The sequence below is a fragment of the Sus scrofa genome, chromosome 13 (assembly GCF_000003025.6).
Source record: "Sus scrofa isolate TJ Tabasco breed Duroc chromosome 13, Sscrofa11.1, whole genome shotgun sequence".
Taxonomy (NCBI): domain Eukaryota; kingdom Metazoa; phylum Chordata; class Mammalia; order Artiodactyla; family Suidae; genus Sus; species Sus scrofa.
In genome coordinates, this window is record NC_010455.5 from 180,684,389 (window position 1) to 180,709,353 (window position 24,965).

Sequence of the window (24,965 nt, forward strand, 5' to 3'; positions counted from 1 at the left end):
ACCTCTGATTTGTTAGACGTTTGAATTGTGTTTTTATTTGAAGCAAATAAAGGATATTGATGAGCAAAAATTGGAAATAAGTAGCTGTTTCTGGTAATAGTTTATTTTCTCCTCATGTGTGATACTCTTAGTCAATATGACAGTATTTTCTCTCTCTCTCTCTCTCTTTTTTTTTTTTTTTTTTTAATCTTTTTAAGGCCACACCCAAGATATATGGAGGTTCCCAGGGTAGGGGTTGACTCAGGCTGTAGCTGCTGGCCTACATCACCGCCACAGCAACGCAGGATCCAAGCTGAGTCTGTGACCTACACCGCAGCTCACAGCATCGCTGGATCCTTAACCCACTGACGGAGGTCAGGAATCAAAACCTGCGTCCTTATGTGGATACTAGTCAGATTTGTTTACAGTGAGCCACAACAGGAACTCCTAAAATGATTCATTTATCTTATGTTTCTTATTTACTTATTTCCCCCCCCCAATTAATTTTAATATCCTGGTTACTTCAAGAGAACATCATACTGATGCATTATTCTATGACTAGCTCTTTCTTCTTTCTAATACCAGATCTTATCAGTGTTTTGATTACACTATTTTTTATGTATTTGAAATATGTTTGCTTTGTTAGTTTCTTTAGATTAACCAAATATCTTCATTTTTTTACTCCCCCCATAGTTTTTGTTATTTTTTAAGAAACAGAGGTATAGTTCACTTCATCAAGCTGCATGTTCCCTTTCTTGACATTAAAAAATCTAAAATTTTCCCTTAATTGTCTATGCTCTATCATCATTCAACTAGATCTTTAAGAAGCTGCTTATTTTCAGTATTTCAGGGTACAGCACAAACCAAGGCCTTGTGAATAGTAGTCTTATATCAATAAACACTTTTGAACTGGTTACCATTAGAGTGACCACTCATCCTGGTATGCTGGCACTGAAGAGTTTTCTGGAATACAGGACTTCAAGTCTAAACTGTTGAATTTCTGGTAAACTGTTCCTAGGATGAATTGTTCACTCTATGTAGTTCCTGTGAGAGAGGCTGAAAAAAATATTCTTATCTAAAACAAAACAAAACTTTTATGTTTAAAAACTTACCCATATTCCCAGGTAGTCTACAGTTATTTTCTTTTCATAAAAACCACTGAAGATACCTCTTCTCAAGTTTTCATCGATTTCTTGTGGAAGAGTTATCTGTCATTTATTGCACCGTTGTTATTTTTTATCAAGTTGGGTATCATCATTTTGAACTGAAAACTTAACTTTTACTAAATTAATACCTGCATATATTTTAAAGAGGCAACTTTAAAATACTACAGACAAAAATAGCCACATCATGTCATCCCCACTGCACCAACCCCCCAAACTGTGGTAGCAGCTCTCAGTCATTTCATCAAACCCTTTTGGCATTAATTCCGTATCTTTAAGTAGAATGCTTATGTTTTTGTGATTCTTAGTTTACACATTCCCTGTTGAATTTCCTACATGGGATGTTAATGATAAGCCCTCTTTCTTCTGCCCGATATACAGACACTGACACATACAGTTTTCATCCCTCCCTCGTCATGTATACACACTCATATGTATGTGTGTAAAAATCTTGTTAGCTGATTAAATCAGAATTCTCAGCTTATATTACGATTTCTGTGTGTGTTACTCAGGATTGAACTAAGTCATAAACTTTATTACTTTCACTTTTTTCCCCTCAGCTTTTATTTTCCTTGGAATTAGTTGTTTTATTTTGCTTTTTTATTAGTTGTTTTGTTTTGCTTAGTTTTTTGCTCTGTTGTTTGTCAGTTTCATTCTTCTTGTGAAGTCCATTCTGAAGCTTTATGACCTGCTCCAGTCTGCATTGGTTTTCCTTTACTCCTGGTATATAACTGATATCTTGAGATCTCCTTTCACCATCACCTTGCAGATGCCCTTTGCCTCTTATCATTTGCATATTTTCTATATCTCGTATGTTCATCTTTTTTGATTTATTCTCTAATTTTGATACAGTAGAAAATCTCTGAAGTTTATATTTGTGTATGTTTTTATCCATCTGTAATTGAGAAATATATGTGAAAACATCAGGTGTTTATAATTATTAAAGTATATTTTTGCAATAGGTAAATGGCTAGCATTTGGAAAGTTCTAGCTGCTAATACATAATTTCAGTAATTTTGTCATATAAATAACAAAAGTAATATATACAGAATGCAATCATTTAGTAATATAGAGATGTCTTTAAACTAATAATGATTGTCTCTGCTACTGCCCTGTTGTAACCATTTCCAACATTTGCGTAAATTTTGTTTTCTTTTAACAGACATGTGTACAGAGAGAAATTTTTTAACTTTTTATTATTTTATTTTATAATTTACATCACTTAGAAATATATTGTGGGCATTCTTTTTAAAAAAATTTTTGTTAGAATTGATTTTGCAGTGTTCTGTCAGTTTCTGTTGTCAGCAAAGTGACCCAGTTGTACATATATATGCATTCTTTTTCTCACATCATGTTCCACCACAAGTGATTAGATGTAGTTTCCTGTTCTACATGGTAGGATCTCATTGCTTATCCACTCCAAATGTAGTAGTTTGCATCTACTAACCCCAAATTCTTCAGTCCATCCCACTCCCTCCCCTCCCCCCTTGGCAATCACATTTCTCTATGTCTAAGAATTTGTTTCTTTTCTGTATATAGGTTTATTTGTGCCATATATTAGATTCCAGACATTGGTGATTATATGGTATTTGTCTTTCTGACTTCACTTTAGTATGAGAGTTTCTAGTTCCATCCTATTGTGGGCATTCTTAAAATTAAGACATATACTACCACATTACCTAAACCTACTGCATTTAGTATTCCATGATATCGATGTACTCTGATTTATTACATATTACCTTCTATATGGATATACGTCCTACATTTTTTCCCCTCTGCCATTTATATTCAAATTAGTTTATGGTACCTTTTTCCATAAAGAAGTTTTAAAAATACTGTGCTATTTATACTACCTTTATCCTCCTTTCTGGATTCTGGAGTTTCATTGCTATATAAAAAGTCTTCAATCCACGGTATTATAATTTTTTTTAATATTTTGTTAAATCACTTTTCTTAATAAACTTTTATTAATTCAAAATACTCTGTTTATCTCACTAACATTTTATTTGGGCTTTCTGCATTCTATATTTAAAAAATTGTTCTATGTTTTTATTTGGGACCTGTCTTCAGGTTTAATGTCATGTATGAAATTAATTTAGTAAATGAATTTAAGATCTCTCCAATTTTTCTTTTACTCTAGTTTACATAGAAACTAACCGATCCGTAAAAGTAAATTAGAACTCATAAAACCATATAAGCCTAGGAATTCCCATTGTGGCTCGTAGGTTAAGCACCTGATGTTGTCTCTGTGAGGATGCAGGTTCGATCCCTGCCCTCACTCAGTGGGTTAAGGATCTCATGTTGCCCATGGCTGTGGCATTGTCCCCAGCTGCAGCTCTTATTCAACCCCTGGACAGGGAACTTCCACATGCCTCAAGTGTGGCTGTAAAAGGGAGGTAAGAAAAAAAAAAAGACCCCCTCCCCCCAAAAAAGAAGGACGTATGAACCTAGCCCAGTTTTTGGTTGTAGATCTTTTGACAGACATTTTGGTTCCTTTTACTGAAATTGCCTTGTTTGATTGTTCTACGTTTACTTAGCAAAAGATTCTAATCATTACCAACATTCAGTATTAAATCACAAAACATATATACAGTACAGAATCTAATATGATGGTTTCTTCTCTCTTCCTATGTTCCCTATATCAGATATAGTATAGTTTTAATTCTCTTTCTTTTTAATGCCTAGTTTATTCTAAATTGAGGGGAAAGGCTTTTTAAAAAAATGATTTCTTCTATCTTACAACATTATCAAAAACAATTTTTTTGCAGTTGGTGTTTCTAACGTTAAATGCCAATCCATCTTTGCACATTTTGATAATGTATTTTTTTAAGTTAAATGAGATTTGATCTGCTGAGAACTTTTTTTTTTTTCTTTTTAGGGCCACACCTGGCATATTATGGAGGTTCCCAGGCTAGGGGTCGAATCAGAGCTGCAGTTGGCAGCCTACACCACTGCCATAGCAACATAGGATCCAAGACCCCCCTGCAACCTACACCACAGCTCATAGCAATGCCACATTCTTAGCCCACTGAGTGAGAACAGGGAGTGAACCCACAAGCTCATGCTTACTAGTCAGATTCATTTCCACTGAGCCAAAAGGGGACCTCTCTGATAAGAAATTTGATTGATCTATAATTTGCAAATTCTATTTTGTGGTTTGCATTTATATTTAAATTTGTTTTTGGTGTCTTAACCATACAAAATGTTTTTAATCTTATATAGCAGTACTTTGTGGATTTGAGGCTTTATGATCACTTGCAAAATTATGTAGCTCTTTAATTGTAGTACATAATTTTTTTAAATTTCTGAATATAGGATTTTGGTTTTCTCCAAATAGAGAAGTATTCAAATAGTCCAAACATATAATACTAACAACATTTTGACTAATGCAGTCTTTGTACACTGACTTAAAATACTGTCTTTATATATATTGAATCCCATTTATAAGAGTCTCTTTGGGTCTGTCTGTTCCTTGATCAATTTCTGGTTTTGAACATTACACCTTTTTATTACAAATGGCCCATTGCAAATGGACCTTTGTAATGTATTTTGATATTTTGTAGGAGAAACGCCTTTTCATTTTTTTCATTTATAAATGGAAAGTTAGCAAGTTCCATTTTTTCATTTTTAGTAAGTTTTAGAACCAGTTGCTACCTGCCTCCCCAAATCCATTCAGAATGTGATTGTATTTGCATTATATTATATATTACATTACAGTGAAGTGCGTAATTATATTTTTTAGTATTTTAAGTCTTCTCAGAAGGAACATGGTACGCCTCTTCACTTTCTTGCTCCTCTGTTATGTCCTGTAGTATGGCTTTATAATTTTACTTCATAGTAGTCTTATACTTTCTTTTTAAATTTAGTCTTTGGTTATTTAAAAATTATTTGTTTCTATGAATCAAGTTACTTATTTTCACTTTTAAAAAGCCAAATTATTAGTGGGATAGGTAGTGGGAAAAATTAATTTTATGTATTTACATTGTATCCGGCTACCTTATTTTGGGGAGAATGAGGAGGTGGCCCACCCACAACATGTGGAAAACCCCAGGCCTGGGATTGAACCCATGCTACAGCAGCGACCCAGGCCACCACCAATGACAGCACCATTGTGCTGCATGGAAACTCCTCCAATTACATTATTGAACCTTTTATGTATTCTAATAATGTTTCAGTTGATTCTCTTGGTTATTTCAGTTAACTGACTCCCAACAATTATCTTGGGATAAATTTTCATTATACTTATTTCATTTTTGGCTTTATTATGTTGCCCAGACATTTCAGAAATAGTTAAATATTAAAAAAAAAATAGTAGTAAATGCCTTTGTTTAGTTCCTGAGTTTAATGCGAATGTTTCTAGTGTTTTATTTTTAATTAGGTTGTATAGTACTGATTTTTTTATAGACTTCATAAATTTTTAAACACTTTCTTAAATTTACAGTTAAGTTTTCTTTTAAACTTATAAGTGTTAGAATTTAGGTATTTTTTAATGCATCTATTTGAGATGCTGAGTAGATTTCTCCTTAATCCTTGGAAAGTGAAGGTTTTAGCATTTATCTCTTTTTTAAATCACTATAAACAATATCTGTTCCTGTGTATTCTTTATGTACACAAGGTAATTTATTAAAAATGGGTATGGGTCTTGGCATCTACATTCATAGACAAAATTGACATATGCTCTTTCTGATATTTGTCAATTTTTGATATTCAGATTATATTAGTTTTATATAATCATTAAGGAGGCTTTTCACCTTTTTCAGGCTCTGGAGCAGTTTAGATAGCATAGAAATCATCTGGTCTTTGAAGATTTACATAACAGCACAGCCTTAAAACAAAATGGGCCTAATTCCTTTATTGGGTACAAATCTTTTCAGTTATCTGTAGTTCTGCTGGATCTGTTCACTTTTTCATCCTCTTAAAGTAATTCTGGTAACTTTTATCTTCCTGGATAATCATCCATTTAATAAAGATGTTATAGTTTATTGGCCTAAAGTTATATGCATTATTCTTCCATAAATTTTAAAACTTTTTCCTGTATTTTTGGTTTTATCACCTTATTTCTGGTGTTCTGTTCTCCCAATTTTTGGTCTTCCATTGAGCTCTTTAGAAAGAAAAGCTTTTGGTGGTCTGTGTCCACTTGCCATGTTATTTTATTCTACTTTACTTTGATTTGTTTTCTTTTTGTAGCTTATTAAAATTTTATTCTGTGTACCTAAGTTGGAATTTTCCTTTGACTACCAGTCTGGCTGTGTCCTTTAAATTTTGATATCTCCTATTCCCAATATTAATATGATCTTTATTCCTTTGTTTCAAGAATAATTTAGGACAGTATTTTTAAAGTCTAAGTGTTTAGTTTGGGAATTATCTTTATTTTTAATTATATAGCCTGTATGAATATAGCCTGTATGATTCTGATCCTCTGGAAGTTGAAGTAGATTTTCTTCATCTCTTAGTATACTATCAGTTTTTAAAATAAACAATTTTGAAAATAAAATGATGTATCTAGCTTTCTAAATTTCACTTTAGCTGATTTTCCCCCAGATCTTACTGCCTCCAGAATATACTGCATGTTTATATATTTGATGTTTTCTAATATATACAGATACTTAAATCAAAATGGTCTATAAGAAGTTACAAATATAGACTATTTTTATTATATGATTTAGCAAAGTAGAAAAAAGTTTAAGTAGAAGTCATTTGGAATAACATTTCAAAAGAGAGAGACTTCGACTAGTCTCATTGAATGGGTCCTGTGTGGCTAGATGGTGAGTGATCAAGGATGCCATGCATGTAGGAACTTAAAGAAACAAAGACACGCGTCTGTGGGGAGCTGAGGCTGCCTATGTGAAAGATAACAGAAAATAAGACCAAATAGGTAACATGGGGTCTCATTCATGGGACCGTGTGAAAGTTTAATGATTGTGTAGAGCAGTCCTAAATATATCAGCATGGAACACAGTTGGAATAAATATATGTCTGGTTGCAGTATATTTTAAAAGTCAAGAAAACTTAAGAAGGAAGTTCATAAAAAAAAAAAGAAATAGCTGGTAATTTATGCTGATAAAATGTGGTGTTTTGTGTTTAAAACATTGCTCCTAGAAATTTAGAAGCGCCTTTCTACCTCTACTGGTTTAGTAAAATACCTGTAGATTGTGACTTTGGCATTTACTCATTAAAACTAGGAAAATCTTAACAGAGAGCAAAATCAAGAAATTAAGCATAATCTTAGAGTAAAAGAGGATGTTTGTTTCAGCTCTCTAGTAGAAATCTACCTGCTTTTATTAAAAAAAATAAAATGCAGCCTCCATTTTGAATGCAGATGGGAGAACGGATAACCATTTAGTGTTACAGTTTCTTCGGTCTAAACCTGTAATATTAAGAGATAAATTTATTTTATTTTGGTCATTCGAATTTTGGCCAAAAGCATGATGTCAGATATTTAAATATTAAAAAACCTTCTAATAGTTTATAGCAGTCATTGTCTAAGAGCCATAATAAGGAAGAAAGTTATGGGACTATATTCTCAAATTCAGTATAGTTCAATTATTAAATGACCATGCGCCTTTTTTCAAATTGGTAAATGAGAACTTTTAAAGAGTTAATAGGCAAATAATGAAGTAAAGTGAGCCATGATAGTCTTACATGACAAAATATAGTTAATTTTCATGGCTATTTTAAACCACAGCAGTAAGACTTTAGACTGACCTGATGTCCCAAATAAAATTGAAATGATTGTCCTATTTATAATGCTAAGCTATATAGGACTCATAGCAGCCCCGCCCTTTTTTGGCTGCACCACACAGCATGCAGAAGTTCCTGGGCCGATGATTGAACCTGAGCCACAGCACTGACAACACGGAAACTGTAACCACTATGTCACCAGCATCTCCCTTTAATGAAGTATGAGAATATACAACTAGAATGTTTCATTTAATGTTTTTCAGTTTATTTCTCACTTCTATAAAATACAACTACCTAGATAGTAGTACCTGGATGGCCAAGAATTGCTTAAGAAGCATTCATTCAAAAAAAAAAGAAAAAAGGTGGGAATTCCCTTGTATGCAGTGGGTTAAGGACCTGGCATTGTCACTGCACACTCAGGTCACTGACATGGCATAGGTTCGTTCCCTGGCCCGGGAACTTCTACATGCTATGGGTATAGCTAAAAACAAAAAAACAAAAACAAAACAAAACAAAATTCTCTCCCATAGAATTGTCTTTTTGTAGTATATTTTGCACATTACCTCAAATGTTTTCTGGGTAATAGAGCTAGAATTTAGATGTGTCTCATGTAAGTCAATATTTTTAAAATATTATCTTTAATTACCTGGACTTCTTACACACAACAGTATTTGGAATATACACTATATGAGCAAACATTTATAGTTCCTACATGAGCTAATGTTTTTCAATTTGCTTATGTGCAGAAACATGCATTAGTATTTATTATTTCCCATTATAATACTGGTTGTGAGTTCTGAGGTGTTTCTATTTGTAAAGAAAAAGTAAATTCAAGCATTAAGGTAGTAATAGTGATAATTTTCATTATTAATGATTACACTGATACGGTTCAAACATTTTTGATATAATCAAAACTTATGGTAAATTTTAAAGACTTACTTTTTCATCTATTTGTGAGCTCTACAGCTAAAAGTTAATTGTGGTGATATTATGCATTCAAGAGCCAGCCATTTTCTTTCTGATAATGGGTATTCTAGGGAACTGTATTTTAATCCTAGAATTTGAGGTATTAGAGGTATACATCAAACTGATATTAGAAAACATAGGATAGGAGATAAACCTAGTATCCCAGTCTTATAATGCATCAAAATAGATTTTGACCAGGCTCTGATTGATAAGTTTTACAAAATTATATATTAAGCTTAGATGTATTTAAACTGTGGAACATGGGACAATATTCTTAGATGTACTACTACCTTGTTTGTAATACTTTAAAAGGAAAAAAGCATATTTGAATGTAAGGGTAATTAAGTTATAATTGAAGAATTTTAATATAATTAACCAAAATTGGCATTTTGTTGTATTTTCTAGGCAATTAAGTTGGAATATTCAAGGTTGGTTAAATTGGCTCAAGAAGACACCCCACCAGAAACAGACTATCGTTTGCATCATGTAGTGGTCTACTTTATCCAGAATCAGGCACCAAAGAAAATCATTGAGAAAACATTGCTAGAACAATTTGCAGATAGAAATTTGAGTTTCGATGAAAGGTAATTTGAAAATGTCAAGTATCTTATTCGTATGCTCAAATTGTCCTTGTCTTTTATAGCGTCTAACGCAATTTTTGAATGCTTACTTTAGACATACACAGACATATTTCAATAAATACAGCACAAAACTTGACTTCACTTAATTTGAACAGTGGCTTTGTAATTTATATGGGATTTATAATCATGACCTTTAAATGTTTGATCTAAAAATAACTTCATTTCAGTACATTTTCATTGTGAACCACGGTACTGAGTTAAGCAACATAAAGATACACAGAAGAACATAATGTAGTCACTGCCCTCTTGGGACTTTATATTTTAGGGAAATAGAGAATTTCTCAGCCTCTACACTGTGGGTACTTTGGGCCAAATAATGCTTTGTTTTTGAGGGGACTGTCCTATAACTTGTAGGATATTTAGCCGTGCTCCTGCTCTTTACCCACCCAATGCCAATAGTACCCCGCAAGTGGTAACAACCCAGCATATCTCCAGATACTACCACATATCCCTTGAGGGAGCAAAAATCACCGTTGTTTGAGAATCATGGGAAAAAAGTAATCATATGTACAAATAAAATAATTGAACATTTTCTGATGTAAAGAGAAAGTTTAGAATGGTTAATTTCGGTTTACCAAAAGATGTTTTCTCTTAGAGCCTCCTATAAAGCTGTTTACTAGTGTTAAAATTAAAATTTAATATAATTAGAATGAATATTATTTAAAAAATTTTAGGCCTGAGGTAAAGATCCAAAGTATTGGAAAGTTATTTTAGAATATAGAAACATTTATACCATCTCGGAATTCATTGTATATGACTTTTGATTCTAAAATAAATGCTTATCCTTTCATGAATGTCTCAAAAATACTGAATTAAAAATAGAGGAGAATATGAGGAAAAACTAAGCATCTAGAATTAATTTCTGTCTTACCATATGTGTGATGTGAAGTTTATAACTAAGTGAAATAGTACATAGGTGGTTTTTAACAATACCCAGTAGACAGTAAATGGTCAGTGAGTGTTGGCTATTACTACTTTTACCAGTAATAGTACTGGCACCCCTTTTTGTTACAAATGACTGAGGAGCTCAGAAATATGACTGATTATGACCCTGATTTTCTGGGCTGTTGATGTACTATGTTCTAATGAATATTTACTGTTGAATTTGGGCAAGATATTTATAGAGTACTCATAGTGACTTCAGTCCTTTGCTGCTACTTGCTCTGGTGACTACAAGTAGTCAGTTTGATTTGATAAAATTTCTCTTGTGCTTAAAAGTACAGATTAAGATGTCTGGTAACTAAATACATTTTGGGGAGATTTCTTTAGCAGTGATTCTGATCATAAAATTTAGTGGAATGATTTCATTCCTACCTGAAATGATAGACAGGTTTTGGATTCTTTTTTACTATTTTATGAATAATACCATTTGAGGGGAAATAAGACTTTGTGTCTCTTGAGCTTTCTTGATATATATACACATTATACAAAATTTTCATTTTTTATGTATTCCATTTTTATTAATAGAATATAATTTGAAAGCCACATGAAAAATATAACATGGTACTTGTGAACTAGAATTATTGATTCTTCTTTATATACTTTGTAACTATTCAACATTGTTCAAAAAGCACATTTTTCACTTAAATTATTTGGAAGTTGTTTCCTCAAAAAACTGTTTCTCAGTGACGGTGGATTTTATTTTCATGTGTGTTGGGTAGCTTGGTTTTGGTAACACAGATTTATTAGGTTTTATGGATTTTGCTTTTGATTTAGGAATACATTTCTTTTATTTGAAGGTGTCACAACATAATGAAAGTTGCTCAAGCCAAAATTGAAATGATAAAACCTGAAGAAGTAAACTTGGAGGAATATGAGGTAATGTACCTTTTGAGGAATTCTTTAGTTCACTAGTCTTTCATTTCAGCACAGCTAAGTATGTGAGAAAATGTGGCGTAGAGGGATGCAGTAACCTGCCTAAAGTTTCCATAGCTTAATGTTAACAACTTGGTTAACAGAACGTACATTCTTTGTTTGTTTGTTTGTTTGTTTGTTTTATCTTTTTGCTAATTCTTTGGGCCGCTCCCACGGCATATGGAGGTTCCCAAGCTAGGGGTCGAATCGGAGCTGTAGCCGCTGGCCTACGCCAGAGCCACAGCAATGCGGGATCCAAGCCACATCTGCAACCTACACCACAGCTCACGGCAACACCGGATCGTTAACCCACTGAGGAAGGGCAGGGACCGAACCCGAAACCTCATGGTTCCTAGTTGGATTCGTTAACCACTGCGCCCGACAGGAATTCCCAGAACGTACATTCTTAAATGCACTCAAGCTATGCTGTATTTTTTCTTTGCATTGGGGAAAAGTTAGAAATTTGTTTTAATCATTGTATGCCATGTATATTCATCATTATTGGATGTGCTGTGTGTGTGAGGGGGCACACACATGAGCACAGCTTGTGGTAATTTTCGTGCACAAAATTGTCTTTGTGTAACTTTGGTTTTAAAATGAATGGTTGTTTTAGTTACCAATTCAGGCACCTGGTATTTTTTTAAACTTTTTAAATTTGACTTTATTATGTTTTTAAAAATGTGTAAATCTCATAAATTTTAACTAATTTACATGAGTGTCTTTGCTTAATGTTTGGTCTCATTTATAAACTTAATTACTTTAGATTCCCTTAAACAATTAGTGTAATTCACATTAACAGATAGATATAGAAAACACTCTTTTTTTATCATCAAAACACTCACTAACCTGGAATACAAGATAACTAATTTAATCTGCTAAAAAGTGTCCTGAAAAACAAAAATAAACAAAACTACAACAAATATCATACAGAAATATGAATACTGAAAGCTTTCCTTTTGTGACCAGGAAAAAGACAGGTGTGTCTGCCATCACCACCTTTATTCAGAATTGTACTGGAAGTTCAAGCAGGGGAGTAAGGCAACAAAAATAAAGCAAAAAGTAAATGATTGGGAGTTCTCGTTGTTGTTCAGTGGTAATGAACCCAACTAGTATCCATGAGGATGTGGGTTCAATCCCTGGCCCTGCTCAGTGGGTTAAGGATCTGGCATTGCGATGAGCTGTGTTGTAGGTCACAGAAGTGGCTTAGATCCTGCATTGCTGTGGCTGTGACATAGAACAGCAGCTGCAGCTCTGATTCAACCCCTAGCCTGGGAACTTACGTATGCTACATGCGTGGCCCTAAAAAAAGTAAATGATTGGAAAAGAAGAAACAAACTTAGCATTACTTGCAGATTGTATACCTAGAAAATACAAACAAAATCTACAGATAGGTTTATCTGAGATAAAGATAATAAGAGCTTTGTGACATGTAAATCTATGTCAAATGCCAGTTTTATTCCTTATGCCAGTAACAAATAATCAAATAGAAATTTTGAAGAATGTCACCATTTTCAATAGTGTCAAAAACTATGGAGTACCTAGAAGTAAATTTAACAAAAAATGTGCATGACTTTAGGAGACATTCCAGAAGACCTAAATAAATGGATATATGTATCATGTTTGTAAAACTGAGTATTGTGAAGATGTCAGTTCATTTGTTGGTGCAGTGCAGTTTCTCTTAAATTTCTAGCAAGTTGTTGTATGCAGCTTGATAAGCTGAGTCAAAAATTTTATGGAACTGGAGAGCACACTCTAGCCATAACATTCTTGAGGAAGAACAGGTAGGAAGGTTTTTTTCTTTTGTTTTGTTTTTTTCCCCACTTGAAATCAAGACATACTGTCTTGAGTTCCTGTTGTCTCATCGGGTCAAGGACCCAACATTGTCTCTGTGAGGATGCAGGTCTGATCCGTGGCCTGGCTGAGTGGGTTAAGGATCCAGCATTGCTGCAGGCTATGGCTTAGGTCCCAGATGCACCTCAGATCCAGTGTTGTGTCTAGCAGCTGTGGCTCTGATTCAACCCTTGGCCTGGGAACTTCCACCTGCCAGAGGTGCAGCCATAAAGAGAAAACAAAATAAATAAATAAAAAGATACAGTATCTTAACCTTTATGCTTTACTAATATTAGCATAAGAATAGGTAACTGATTAAAACAGAATAGAAAATCTAGGAACATAGCCACAAATAAATGGACACACAATACATGCCAGAGAAAGCAAGCAAATTGATTGCTAACTCTACGTTTTCCAAAATTCAGGTTACGTGGGACCTGATTTTCGATGGTGATTTGATTCTATAGTCGCTTGACAAGTTTGCTTCCTCAGACTAGACTCATCACATTTTTATTCTAAAAACTTCTCATATTTTTTTCTAACCGCAGAGCCATTAAATTGTATAGGTGTTTTTTCAGCACAGGTGTTTGGATTCTGTATATCCCAGATATCTTTGTCTTGCTCCAAGTCACACATCAGGGAACATTGGCCTGCAGATCAAATCTAGCTCACCACCTGCTTTTATAAATAAAGATTTATTGGAATACAAGCATCTGTTTACATAGTGCTTTCACAGTGCAACTACAGAGTTGAGTAACTAAACAAAGACTACATAGCCTCCAAAGCCTCTAAAACATTGACTATCCAGCCTTTTAAAATGAAAATTTACTTACAACTTCTAAGGCAATTCTAGTGACTATAGATTGGCAATTTAAATACTTTCGTCAGGAAAGCTAACTTTATATTTGCAAGACCAATTTTGTTATTAAGATCTAAAGGTAAGAAAATTATGCCTTTTAAAATTAAAAATTAAAATGATTTATATTCAAGGAGAATATAGTTGGCCAATAACTGGTCTATATGTTTCTTTCTTTCATTTGCTTATACTAATGTATTTAAAAAGCTTTCACACTTTTATCACCACTGTGTCTTTTAGGTTAGTCCTGTTTTGAATTTTATGGTTTTCCCTGATTTGGTTTTTATTAAGAAAGTTAAGGAAAAAATCCTTATTTTTAATTGCTTCCTAGAGTTATAGGTTGTCAATTTTGAATTGTAGTCGTATTACACACCCAGTATTTGTAGGAGGTTTTTAGGGGAGCTGTGAAATGCATCCATTTGGAGAGAGGGGCTATGAAATGTAAAATGCACATTTAGAATGCAGTACAAAAATGGAAAAATTAAAGGATTAAATAAGTTTATTATGATATTACATGTTTATTTTTCTTACAGTTCCTTAAAATTCTACTTCAAATAACAGTCTTCAAGCTTTGCTTCATCTTAGAGTAATTAGCTTCATTTACCTTCCACCTTCAGTGGGATATAGATCTATAATAATATTTTTTAATTTGAAATATTGTTGCTTTACAATATGTTAGTTTCAGGTGTACAGCATAGTGATTCAGTGTGTTTACACATTATATACTTCATTAACAGTTATTATAAGATAGTGAATATAATTCCCTGTGCTATACAGTATATCCTTATTGCCTACTTTAAACCTAGTAGGTTATATTTGCTAATCTTGTACCCCTATTGTGCCCCTTTGCCTTTCCCTCTTCCACTGATAAAGTATGGAAATTTCTCAAAAATATGAAAATAGAACTACTATATAATTCAGCAGTTCTACTCCTGGGTAGATAGCCGGAAAAAAATTAAAATACTTAACTTAAAAAGATATTTTGTACCCCAGTGATCTATAATACTATCTTAACAATAAACTTTCACATTGAAGAATTTTTGAGAGAAAACTCTGATTATCCTGCCTTTGTATTTCTGTTATCTTCAAATGAAACCATTTATTTAATTTCTTATCAATGTCTAGTACTTTTTATGTTTGTTACTATACTTATAAGTAGTTTTGTATGTCCAAAGTTAAAGTCTTGATCTGATCTAGTTTAATCTTTAATTTCAAACTCTTTGCTTCTATTTTAAATAGTTGTCAGAACAATGTATTTATAAGCAGTTTTCATTGTAGTTTTATATCTTACAATATTTTCTTTCACCTACAGGAGTGGCATCAGGATTATAGGAAATTTAGGGAAACAACCATGTATCTCATAATTGGGCTGGAAAATTTTCAAAGAGAAAGGTAAGGCACAATGGACACGCATGAAAAGGAAAGCCTAATATTTGTACTAAATTCTATTCAGATGTGATCTCATCTATAGAAAGGGTTTATTTGCAATATGTATTTTCACTAAACTTTTTATTTTAAAAGTCTTAGATTTACAGAGAAATTGCAAAGTTAATACAGAGTGCCTGTGTACCCCACGTACAGTATATTTCCATTTTAAATTAAACCTGTAAAGTTGGCATTATTGTCATTATTTTTATCAACTCAAACACTGCAGTTAGAATTAGATTGAAGCCTAGAAGTTTGCTGGGGACCAAGATACTGGTAGTCCAGCAAATGGAATCCTTTGATTCATTCTCCAGCCTCCGCCTTCTAGTCATTAGACTTTTTCCTATTCTTTCTGAGTTTAATCTTGACTTCAGATTATAGATTGTGTTTCTAATCTGTCTCTTTGTTCTGAACTTCAGGTACTATAAAAAAATATACCTGTAGAAAACTGAACACTTGTCTTCTAAATACTGTGACTACAAATATTCTAGATTACTTTTCCTACCAATTACAGATGATTTTAAAGGGATCTCTGCTTATTCAATTATAATTATTGTTATTGAGAAGAAAGGATATTGACTTGTTGACCATTATAAATTATTCACTGATATGCATTTACTTATTAACCACATATTGCTTAATTTACATGCTTTAACTTTAATTTACTTGACCAGTGAATTTTTAAGTGCTATATTTTATTTTTTTTAAATATACCATAATATTGCAGCCAAGTAAAAGGGGTGTTTCTTTTTTTTTCTTTTCTTTTTTATAGTGTAAAGTATAAGAAACTTGCATTGAGGTAATAATGCTATTTTTTTTTTTTAAATGGCAGCGTCAGCTATTACCGTCCAGCATGGTGGCCGCGAGCTGCGAGCCACATGTGACAATTTAAATTGAAATTAATTTAAAATTTCAGTCTAAAAATTCAGTTCCTCAGTCACTAGCCACATTTCAAATGTTCACTAGCCACCTGTGGCTAGTGGCTACTCTTTTGGCCAGCACAGATGTACCACTTCCATTATTGCAGAAAGTTCTGTTGGACATTGCACAGTGTCATCATTTTTACACTTATCAAAATCTTAAAAATTAACACACAAAAGTAAAAAATAATGTTAATACTTGGACACAAATAATCGAAGTCCTAGTCATATAATTTATAAGATAATTCACTTTGGTCTCTGAAGTGGAAAACCATTTTGATCAATAGCTCTGTTTTATAAATTAATATTTTGGTCAAAGTTTTATTTCTTTAATAAGACTATTCAAATATGCTTTTGGATTTTGGAGATTCAGTTTTCTGAGAAAAATGTTAATATGGTTTTACAATTGAATAGAGCGTCTAAAAGGCATTTATACTTTATTGATAAAAAAACTGATCCACAATGATGCAATAACTTTGTTATGGTCACACAACTAATTAAGGGAGAGAAAAATTAAAATAGGGACCTCTGTATTCTTGTATAATTTAATGAAATCAGAAAGGATAAAATGTATTCATAATCTCAATAAGAATTAAAAAGGTGAAACTCATTCTCATGCTGCATATTTTCTCTAAGCTTTTCTGAGTTAACATTTGTTAAAGGATTTTAAATATAATGTGGAAGTATGTTTATATTTCATAATTTGTTTATTCTTAAATGTATTCTTGTGATAAAGGGAATATTAGAGTAGCAAATGTTTACTAAATTTGAAAGATCAACTAGGAAATTAGTAATGGTGACAATATTTATGGAATATTATAAAAAGAAATGTTAATTTTACCACTTTAAATACAGCGGTTACCATAGCTAGCAGTATATAAAACATTGCCAAAAGGTTCTATCAGACTTATTTTTAATGAAAATATAACACTTTCATTCTGTCGTGGTGCAGTGGTTAACGAATCCGACTAGGAACCATGACGTTGTGGGTTCGATCCCTGGCCTTGCTCAGTGGGTTAAAGATCTGGCGTTGCCGTGAGCTGTGGTATGGGTTGCAGACACGGCTCGGATCCTGCGTTGCTGTTGCCCTGGCGTAGGCCGGTGACTACAGCTCCGATTCAACCCCTAGCCTGGGAACCTCCATATGCCACGGGAGTGGCTCACAAAAAAAAAAAAAAAAAAAAAAAAGAAAGGAAATATAACACTTGAAAGCTATGAATGGAATATTTATTGACAGGCCATCATTACTTCTGTGAGTAGTGAAATAAAACCATGTTTTTAGAAACCATAATTTTACAGTAGTAAAAGTTGAAGAGAAAGAGAATCCATCAGGCTACATGGTCTTGTTTTATCTTAAAAAAGAATTTGGTAACTATACTGCTGAATTTTATTCTCATTTACTTAAAAATATGTTTATAGGCACTTTAAAGGTTGATAAAATGTGGAACATTTTGTATGCCTAACTAGAAGATTGGAACAAGGTCATGGTTTCAGAGCTATTCTCAGAGAGATGAGTCAGGACTAGAAAGCCAGATATGGATGTCATTCGGGGAAGACCTTTTAATAGGAAGCTTAAATAGCTGTAAGAGATAAGGTAGATGTGCCAGCAAACTAACTCAATTTAGTGGCGTAAAACAACATTTAATATTATTATCACTTTCTAAACAATAAAAAAAGCTTAAGCTGAGCTTATACCCACAGTATTTCAAAATAAAAGTTCATATCCTAAATTTCCTCAAAAACAAATTCCTGGGAAAAACCATTTTCAAAAAAAATGTTTTAAAGGACTTATTTTTGAAGTTCACATTGTGGCTCAGGGGGTTAAGGACCTGACTTTGTCTCTATGAGGATTCAGGTAGGATTCAGGTTTGAACCCTGGCCTCACTCAGTGGGTTAAGAATCTGGTGTTGCCATAAATTGTAGTGTAGGTAGCAGATGCAGCTTGGATCCTTTTTTGCTGTGGCTGTGGTCTAGGCCTAAGCTACCCTCCAAATCAACCCTTAGCCCAGGAATTTCCATATGACTCAGATGTGGCCATAAGAAAAGAGAACTTACTTTTTATGAAATAGTTTCACTCACATGTAGTTTGATTTGTCATGAATATGTACATTAATTCCCACATGGTTGTACATTTAACATTTGAACCATGGAATTGACTTGTATCTGAGCACCTGAAATTAAGTAGTAAACAGTAACACTTTTTTTGCAGTGTAACTTAGAGTTTTAGAATATTGTTTCTGTACAGTATTTCACTTTTTAGGATGTTGCATTTTTCTGAATCTGTGAGAAGATGTATTATGATTGAAAAACTGACACATAGGAGAAAGCTTAAAATATCTTTCATATTTAGTTATGCAAATATATAGCTGTGTGTGTATATATATATTTTTTTCCCCCATGGCATGTTAGGAGAAGAATAATCATTTTAGAGACAAATGTAATACACAAACATTTTCCTCCTCTTCCCTTTTTAAAACCTAGTTGGAAGGTCATAAACATATATTCGTAACATACCAATATATTAAATATAAAACAAAGGCAGGCCCTTGCATGCCTTTAATTTGGTGTTTTGTTTGTTTGGATCCCACTAGATTTCCCAGATTTAGAAGCATTTTTTACTCTCTCTCCTTCCACCATTTGCTTTGAATGTTCTCCTCTGTGTTACATTTTTCTCAACGACTACAACTGTGCCCTTGCATAGAAAAAAAACAAAAACAAAAACAAAACCTGACTAAAAAGTAGTCACTGAATGAACCAGACCAAATGATGTTTGTGATAAAGAAACAAAGTAATCTGATCTTCCCTCAAACAAAAACTGCATTATGTTGTTAAAAAAAAGATTGTTGATTTTCACATCAGTGTTAATTTTGAGTATAAATGAAAATAAATACCGAAGAATCAAGAAGGAACTCCGAATCATCAATTATGGCCTTTTTCTCCCAGACTTTTCTTAATTACTAGCTCTATTTTTTGTTCTGGTGGTGTTTTGTATGTTTGTTTTACTTTTAAGACATTACTGGTATCAGATGTGGCTGTTGCAGGAAAAAAAAAAAAAAAAAAAAAAAAAACCTCTCAGGCATATAGTACATCATCAGCTATTTTTTTATTGTAATGTTCTGGATGGATGATCAAAATTTAAATGTATACTTAAAGTGTTGTATAATCGTAGTTGACTTTTTTTTCAGAGATAAAATTCTAATGCTATACATTTTTTAAATTTTTAAGTTATATAGATTCCTTGCTGTTCCTTATCTGTGCTTATCAGAATAACAAAGAACTCTTGTCCAAAGGCCCGCACAGAGGACATGATGAAGAACTGATATCACATTATAGAAGAGAATGTTTGCTCGTAAGTAGAATGTGTGTTTGCTTTCATTTTGTCTTATATTGAGCAGTTTTCTAAGCTCAAGTATAAGTGACTGACTATAAATTCTAATGGGGAAGCGTCAGGAGGATGTCTGTAATCTGGGTTGACTCCCTTGAGGTTGGAGAATACACCCAGTTCTTTATTCCTTCTTCTTTAAGGATCTTAAGTTTTACAGGTGATAAACCAGAAATGTTCCTAAAATGGGATCGCAGTAATTACATTTTTATATTTTGATTTCTTCATCATTCTGCCATTCCCTTTTTTGATGAGAAAAGAGAGGCTGAGCACCATGATGAATTATTACTATTATTCCATGTGCTAGAATATTACTGTTGTTACAAACTTTGAAAAATCTTCTTACAGTTTTTTTGCACCAGTGTACTCACTAGATATTTGTAATACTTGGTTAATGTTTCTTGAATCAGCTAACCTTTATGTATAAAATCACAAATTCCATCTTTATACACTTTTTAAATTGGATTTCATTTAACTTTTAACATCACTCTATAGATTGCAAACTTCTAAATTGAGATTTTTTTCTATAAGTATATAAAGGTATTCAAGAATATTTGCCTTCTGAACTATATAGGTTACATGGTTTATGTATACTTTAAAAAAAACTATAAGTACTTAATGCTGTTGAAATGTTTGCTTTCAGTAGAACTACATAATATGTGTTAATTGTTGTCTGCCATATGTCTTCAAATTTATTGGATTGGGAATATTAGAAGCTTGTGATCTTATTCTTTTTCACTCAGCTTATTTTACTGCATTTGAGTGTGTATTAAAACTTTTGAATTGTTGATAGTTTGTATCCACCAAGGATGGTATTCTTAATTTGGTCTGTTTCAAGAGGATTTTAAATCAGCCTCCAAAGGAGCACCTAATATATATATTTCAACTTAAGAAAGTACAAAGTTTTATGTAATTATTAAAATTCTGCATTGAATAGACCAAAGCAGTTTTTCATTTAAAAAATATTGCAGTGTTGGAATATTGATATATTTTGACAAAGCCATTTTTAAAAATAAATACAGCCAAAACTTGATGGTTACTCTGAGACATTAGAAAAGTGGTAGAATGTGTTTCTTTCATCATTCTATGTTAGTAAACCAGTCACACTATGTTGTTTCACATAGGAATTTAAATGAAAGCTCAGGATTATTTTAGTGTTCCTTTCAGGTTTTTTCATATTGAGTGTTTACTGAGTGTCAAATTCTGAGGGACACAATGATAAGTGAGACCCATTATTTATCCTGAGAGAATTCAGTCTGGTGAGAGATACACACAGATAATTTTTATATTCCAGAATAAATGTTATTAAAGTTCCCATCGTGGCTCAGTGGAAACGAATCTGACTAGCATCCATGAGGACACAAGTTTGATCCCTGGTCTTGCTCAGTGGGTTAAGGATCCAGCATTGCTGTGAGCTGTGGTGTAGGCCACAGACATGGCTCGGATACTGTGTTGCTGTGGCTGTGGTGAAGGCCAGCGGCTATATCTCTGATTTGACCCCTAGCCTGGAAATCTCTATATGCCACGGGAGTGGCTATTAAAAAAAAAAACCAATAAGTGTTATCATGAGAAATGTGCAAAATAATATATGCCTAGAATTGTTGGGAAGAAGACTGAGATAAACACTGATCTGGATTGTGATGGAAAAATAGGAATTTTATGCTCGGAAAGAAGGGAAAAGAACATTCCAGAAAAAGAGATATCATATGAAAAGGCATGGAAAGTATACAACAGGAGATAAAGATAAATCCATTGTGGCTAAGTTATGAGGAGCAGGGTTTGGTAGAAGTGATGAAGCTAACAGTACTTGTTGATGTCAGATTTTGAAGAAGCTTAGGTGCCATTCTAATGAGCTGGCACCAATGTAAAGTTTGACTGAGTTTGGCATGTTGAGGTTTGTTTTTAGAAAATGACTCTGGCAGTAGCATAATAGAAGATTGACTGGAAAGGAGTCAGAATGAAGAACCCTAGAGGAGACAGACAGGAAAGAGGACAAGAACCTGAACTAAGGCAGAAGTGTACTGGGTATGAAGGAGAGGGTGTAGAAGATTGTAAAGGAAATGAGAGCAAGAACTCAGTAACTAATAGATGAAGTAGAGGCATTAAACCTGCCTGGACTCAGTAACTAAAAGATGAAATTGAGGCATTAAACCTGTCTGACTTACTAGCTTTGGCTTTGGGGACTTTTAAGAAGGTGGATAAAGTTGGCTTTGGACATACCGTGTTTAAATTGTTTGGAGGACATGTTTACAAAACATGCTTCTGTTTTTGTGTTTTTGGCTGCAACTGCAGCATGTGGAGGTTCCCAGGCCAGGGGTGAAACCCGTGGCACAGTTGCAGCCTGTATGCGCCACATGGGAGCTTCAAAACACATGGCTATGTTTTGATTTAGTGTACTTAACATCAATTTTTGGAATAATGATATGTCTTTAAGTGCATGTTATATAGATTACACTAGATACTTAAAGGCTTATCTCATTTCATTCTCTTAACCACTGTGTAAGGAAGGTAATAGTATTCCATTTTTCATATGAAAATGAAGCTAAGAGCAAGCTTTGTGTTTGCTGAAGAGTACTTAGTGGCTGAATTAGACTTTCACCGTAATCCTACAGAGTCAAGATAAATGGCACAGGAATGACATAAACATCAGAAATATATCTATATATTTTTGTATTTGAAATTCAGCTTAAAACTGTGAGGACTATTTAAAAATTATATTTATCATTCTATAAACATAAGATTTCAGAATAAACCTTATTATACCTGTATCTTTTATCTGTCTCCTATGTCTGTATTTATCTCATGGATTTCTTTCTTCTACTCAGATGTCAGCACACTTTGCCTGTGCTCCAGTCTACCACTTGTTTTTATAAATTAAAAAAGTTTTACTGAAACATAGCCATGCCCATTTATTTATATATCATACATGGCTGCCTTTGTGTAGCAATGGCAGAGTTAAATCATTGCAGCAGAAACTATATGGCCCTCAAAGCCTAAAAAAAGTTGTCTTGTTCTTTACTTAAGTTTACTGATCCTTGTAAGGGATTGTTAGCTCCAAGTTTTTGCACTAATCACTTGGGTACCCCCACATCTAGAACAGTTTCTTTCTAGTACATGGCATATAATCAGTAAGAGTTTTTTTTAGGAATAAATGAATTAATTGATTGCCTTTACATGTTTGTATCAAGAAATATAACAGTCCCTGTTCAGCTGACATTTATAGAAAAGATGATAGTTTTTCAAAATTAATGTGGAGGATGAATTTCTTTATTTTTAAAATTACTTTGAGTGCAAATTTTATAATTGGGAGAAAATTCTTCTCTGGAAAATAAATTTAAAATAGTTCCTATAGTGATCATTAAAGTGATAGAAGCTGAATATGAACTTTAAAAACATGACAACTTTAAAAACATTTTTACTACTCCTTTTTTGCGTTTGTTTCTGTTGTTAGATGTGTGACCTTTTTTCTGAGACATTTTTTGCTAGAATAGGCTGAGTATTTTTCGTGATTCCTACTCGATCTGATATCGTTTGCAAATATGCCTATTATATTGTCTTCAATCTTAACACTTATAGATATTCTTAATTAAAAAGGAAACCTGTTGTTTTTCTCATTGCATTAAGAAATTAAATGAACAAGCTGCAGAACTGTTTGAATCTGGAGAGGATCGTGAAGTAAACAATGGTCTGATTATCATGAATGAGTTTATTGTTCCATTTTTGCCCCTGTTATTGGTGGATGAAATGGAAGAGAAAGATATACTTGCTGTGGAAGATATGAGAAATCGATGGTGTTCCTATCTTGGGCAAGAAATGGAATGTAAGTTTAAACAATGCTGGTGGACACCTGAGTTGTTGGAAGTAAAAGCAGTTAGAATTTGAAATTCCCTGTGGCTCACCAGATTAAGGATCTGACATTGTCAGTGTAGCAGCTTGGGTCGCTGCGGTGGCATGGGTTCAGTCCCTGGCCTGAGAATTTCCACATGCCACGGATATAGTCCAAAAAAAAATGCAGTTAGATTTTGATGTTAATTATTATCATTTTCATAACCTGTAACATTTTTACATTCACATTATATTTTTTCTCATTAACAAACTAAGCTGTTACCGTTTGTATTTTACTTCTTCCCCCCCAAATGATATTAATTTTACATGTTTTAAAATGAAAAATGACCACTCCTGATTAATAAATCACCTTAAGATAATTTCACTCCTTGTCTATCTTTATTTACATCTAATTGTTTGTATTCACAGCAAACCTCCAAGAGAAGCTGACAGATTTTCTGCCAAAACTGCTGGATTGTTCTACGGAGATTAAAGGTTTCCACGAGCCTCCGAAATTACCTCCGTACTCCACACATGAACTCTGTGAGCGATTTACCCGAATCATGTTGTCCCTCAGTCGAACTCCTGCTGATGGAAGATAAACTGCACACACTTTCCCTAAACACACTGTATAAACTTTTTTTCGTTCTTAACCCTTGCCTTCCTGTCACAGGGTTTGCTTGTTGCTGCTATAGTTTTTAACTTTTTATTTTTAATAACTGCAAAAAGACAAAATGACGATACAGACTTTAGCCAGACTGCAAATAATAAAGCTGAGAATCGCATGGCGCTCAGACTTTGTTTTAACTAGAACCAATGTATAACTACAGATCTGATTGATTTTATTATGGCAAAACCATGCTTTTGCCACCTTTCTGTTACAGTATTACTTTGCTTTTATCTATTCTTTATCTACAGCTTTCCATTCAGTCTGGATCCTCCATGACTATAGCCATTTAAGTGTTCAGCACTGTGTACAATATATAATATTTGGTAGCTTGTAAATGAAATTAAAGAATAAAGTTTTATTTATGGCTACCTATGTGTTTGTAAGCAGATATATTGTATGTTAGTGTATTTTTTTAGTGATATAAGTGGATTTTGTCTGGGGATTGTTTAAGATTGGGTGATAATTAGATTGATACAAACTTTTAATTTTGTTCTAATGTTAGCCCGTTAAAAATTTACTGAGTATTTGACACTTAAATATTATGTCTATATTTTTGTACTAAGTTACTGAACTTAGTATGGGATCTAAACCTGCTTTGAATTTAAATCAGGTTTTCAGCCGAAGTGAGAGGCTGATGTTTGTCAACCACACTGAAACATTTAACCTTTTCTTAGATTAACCTTTTTTATGTATTTACAAATAATGTATCAGGGTGATTATTTCAAGAGATAGCAGGAAAAACGTACTTGAATAAGGGCTATTTAATAGTGAAT

General features: G+C 33.2%; 1 protein-coding gene across 6 annotated transcripts in view; it reads left to right on the forward strand.

Moving 5' to 3' along the window:
* USP25 (ubiquitin specific peptidase 25) overlaps positions 1-24,578 on the forward strand; it is a 137,948-nt gene extending 113,370 nt beyond the window's left edge. For all 6 annotated transcript variants that reach the window (XM_021070825.1, XM_021070823.1, XM_021070822.1 and 3 more), the window contains 6 exons: positions 9,195-9,373; positions 11,170-11,248; positions 15,283-15,362; positions 19,541-19,664; positions 23,322-23,517; positions 23,952-24,578. In XM_021070825.1, coding sequence (XP_020926484.1) covers positions 9,195-9,373; positions 11,170-11,248; positions 15,283-15,362; positions 19,541-19,664; positions 23,322-23,517; positions 23,952-24,124 — 831 coding nt within the window. In that variant the 3' untranslated portion in view covers positions 24,125-24,578. The remainder of the gene's footprint in view (positions 1-9,194; positions 9,374-11,169; positions 11,249-15,282; positions 15,363-19,540; positions 19,665-23,321; positions 23,518-23,951) is intronic.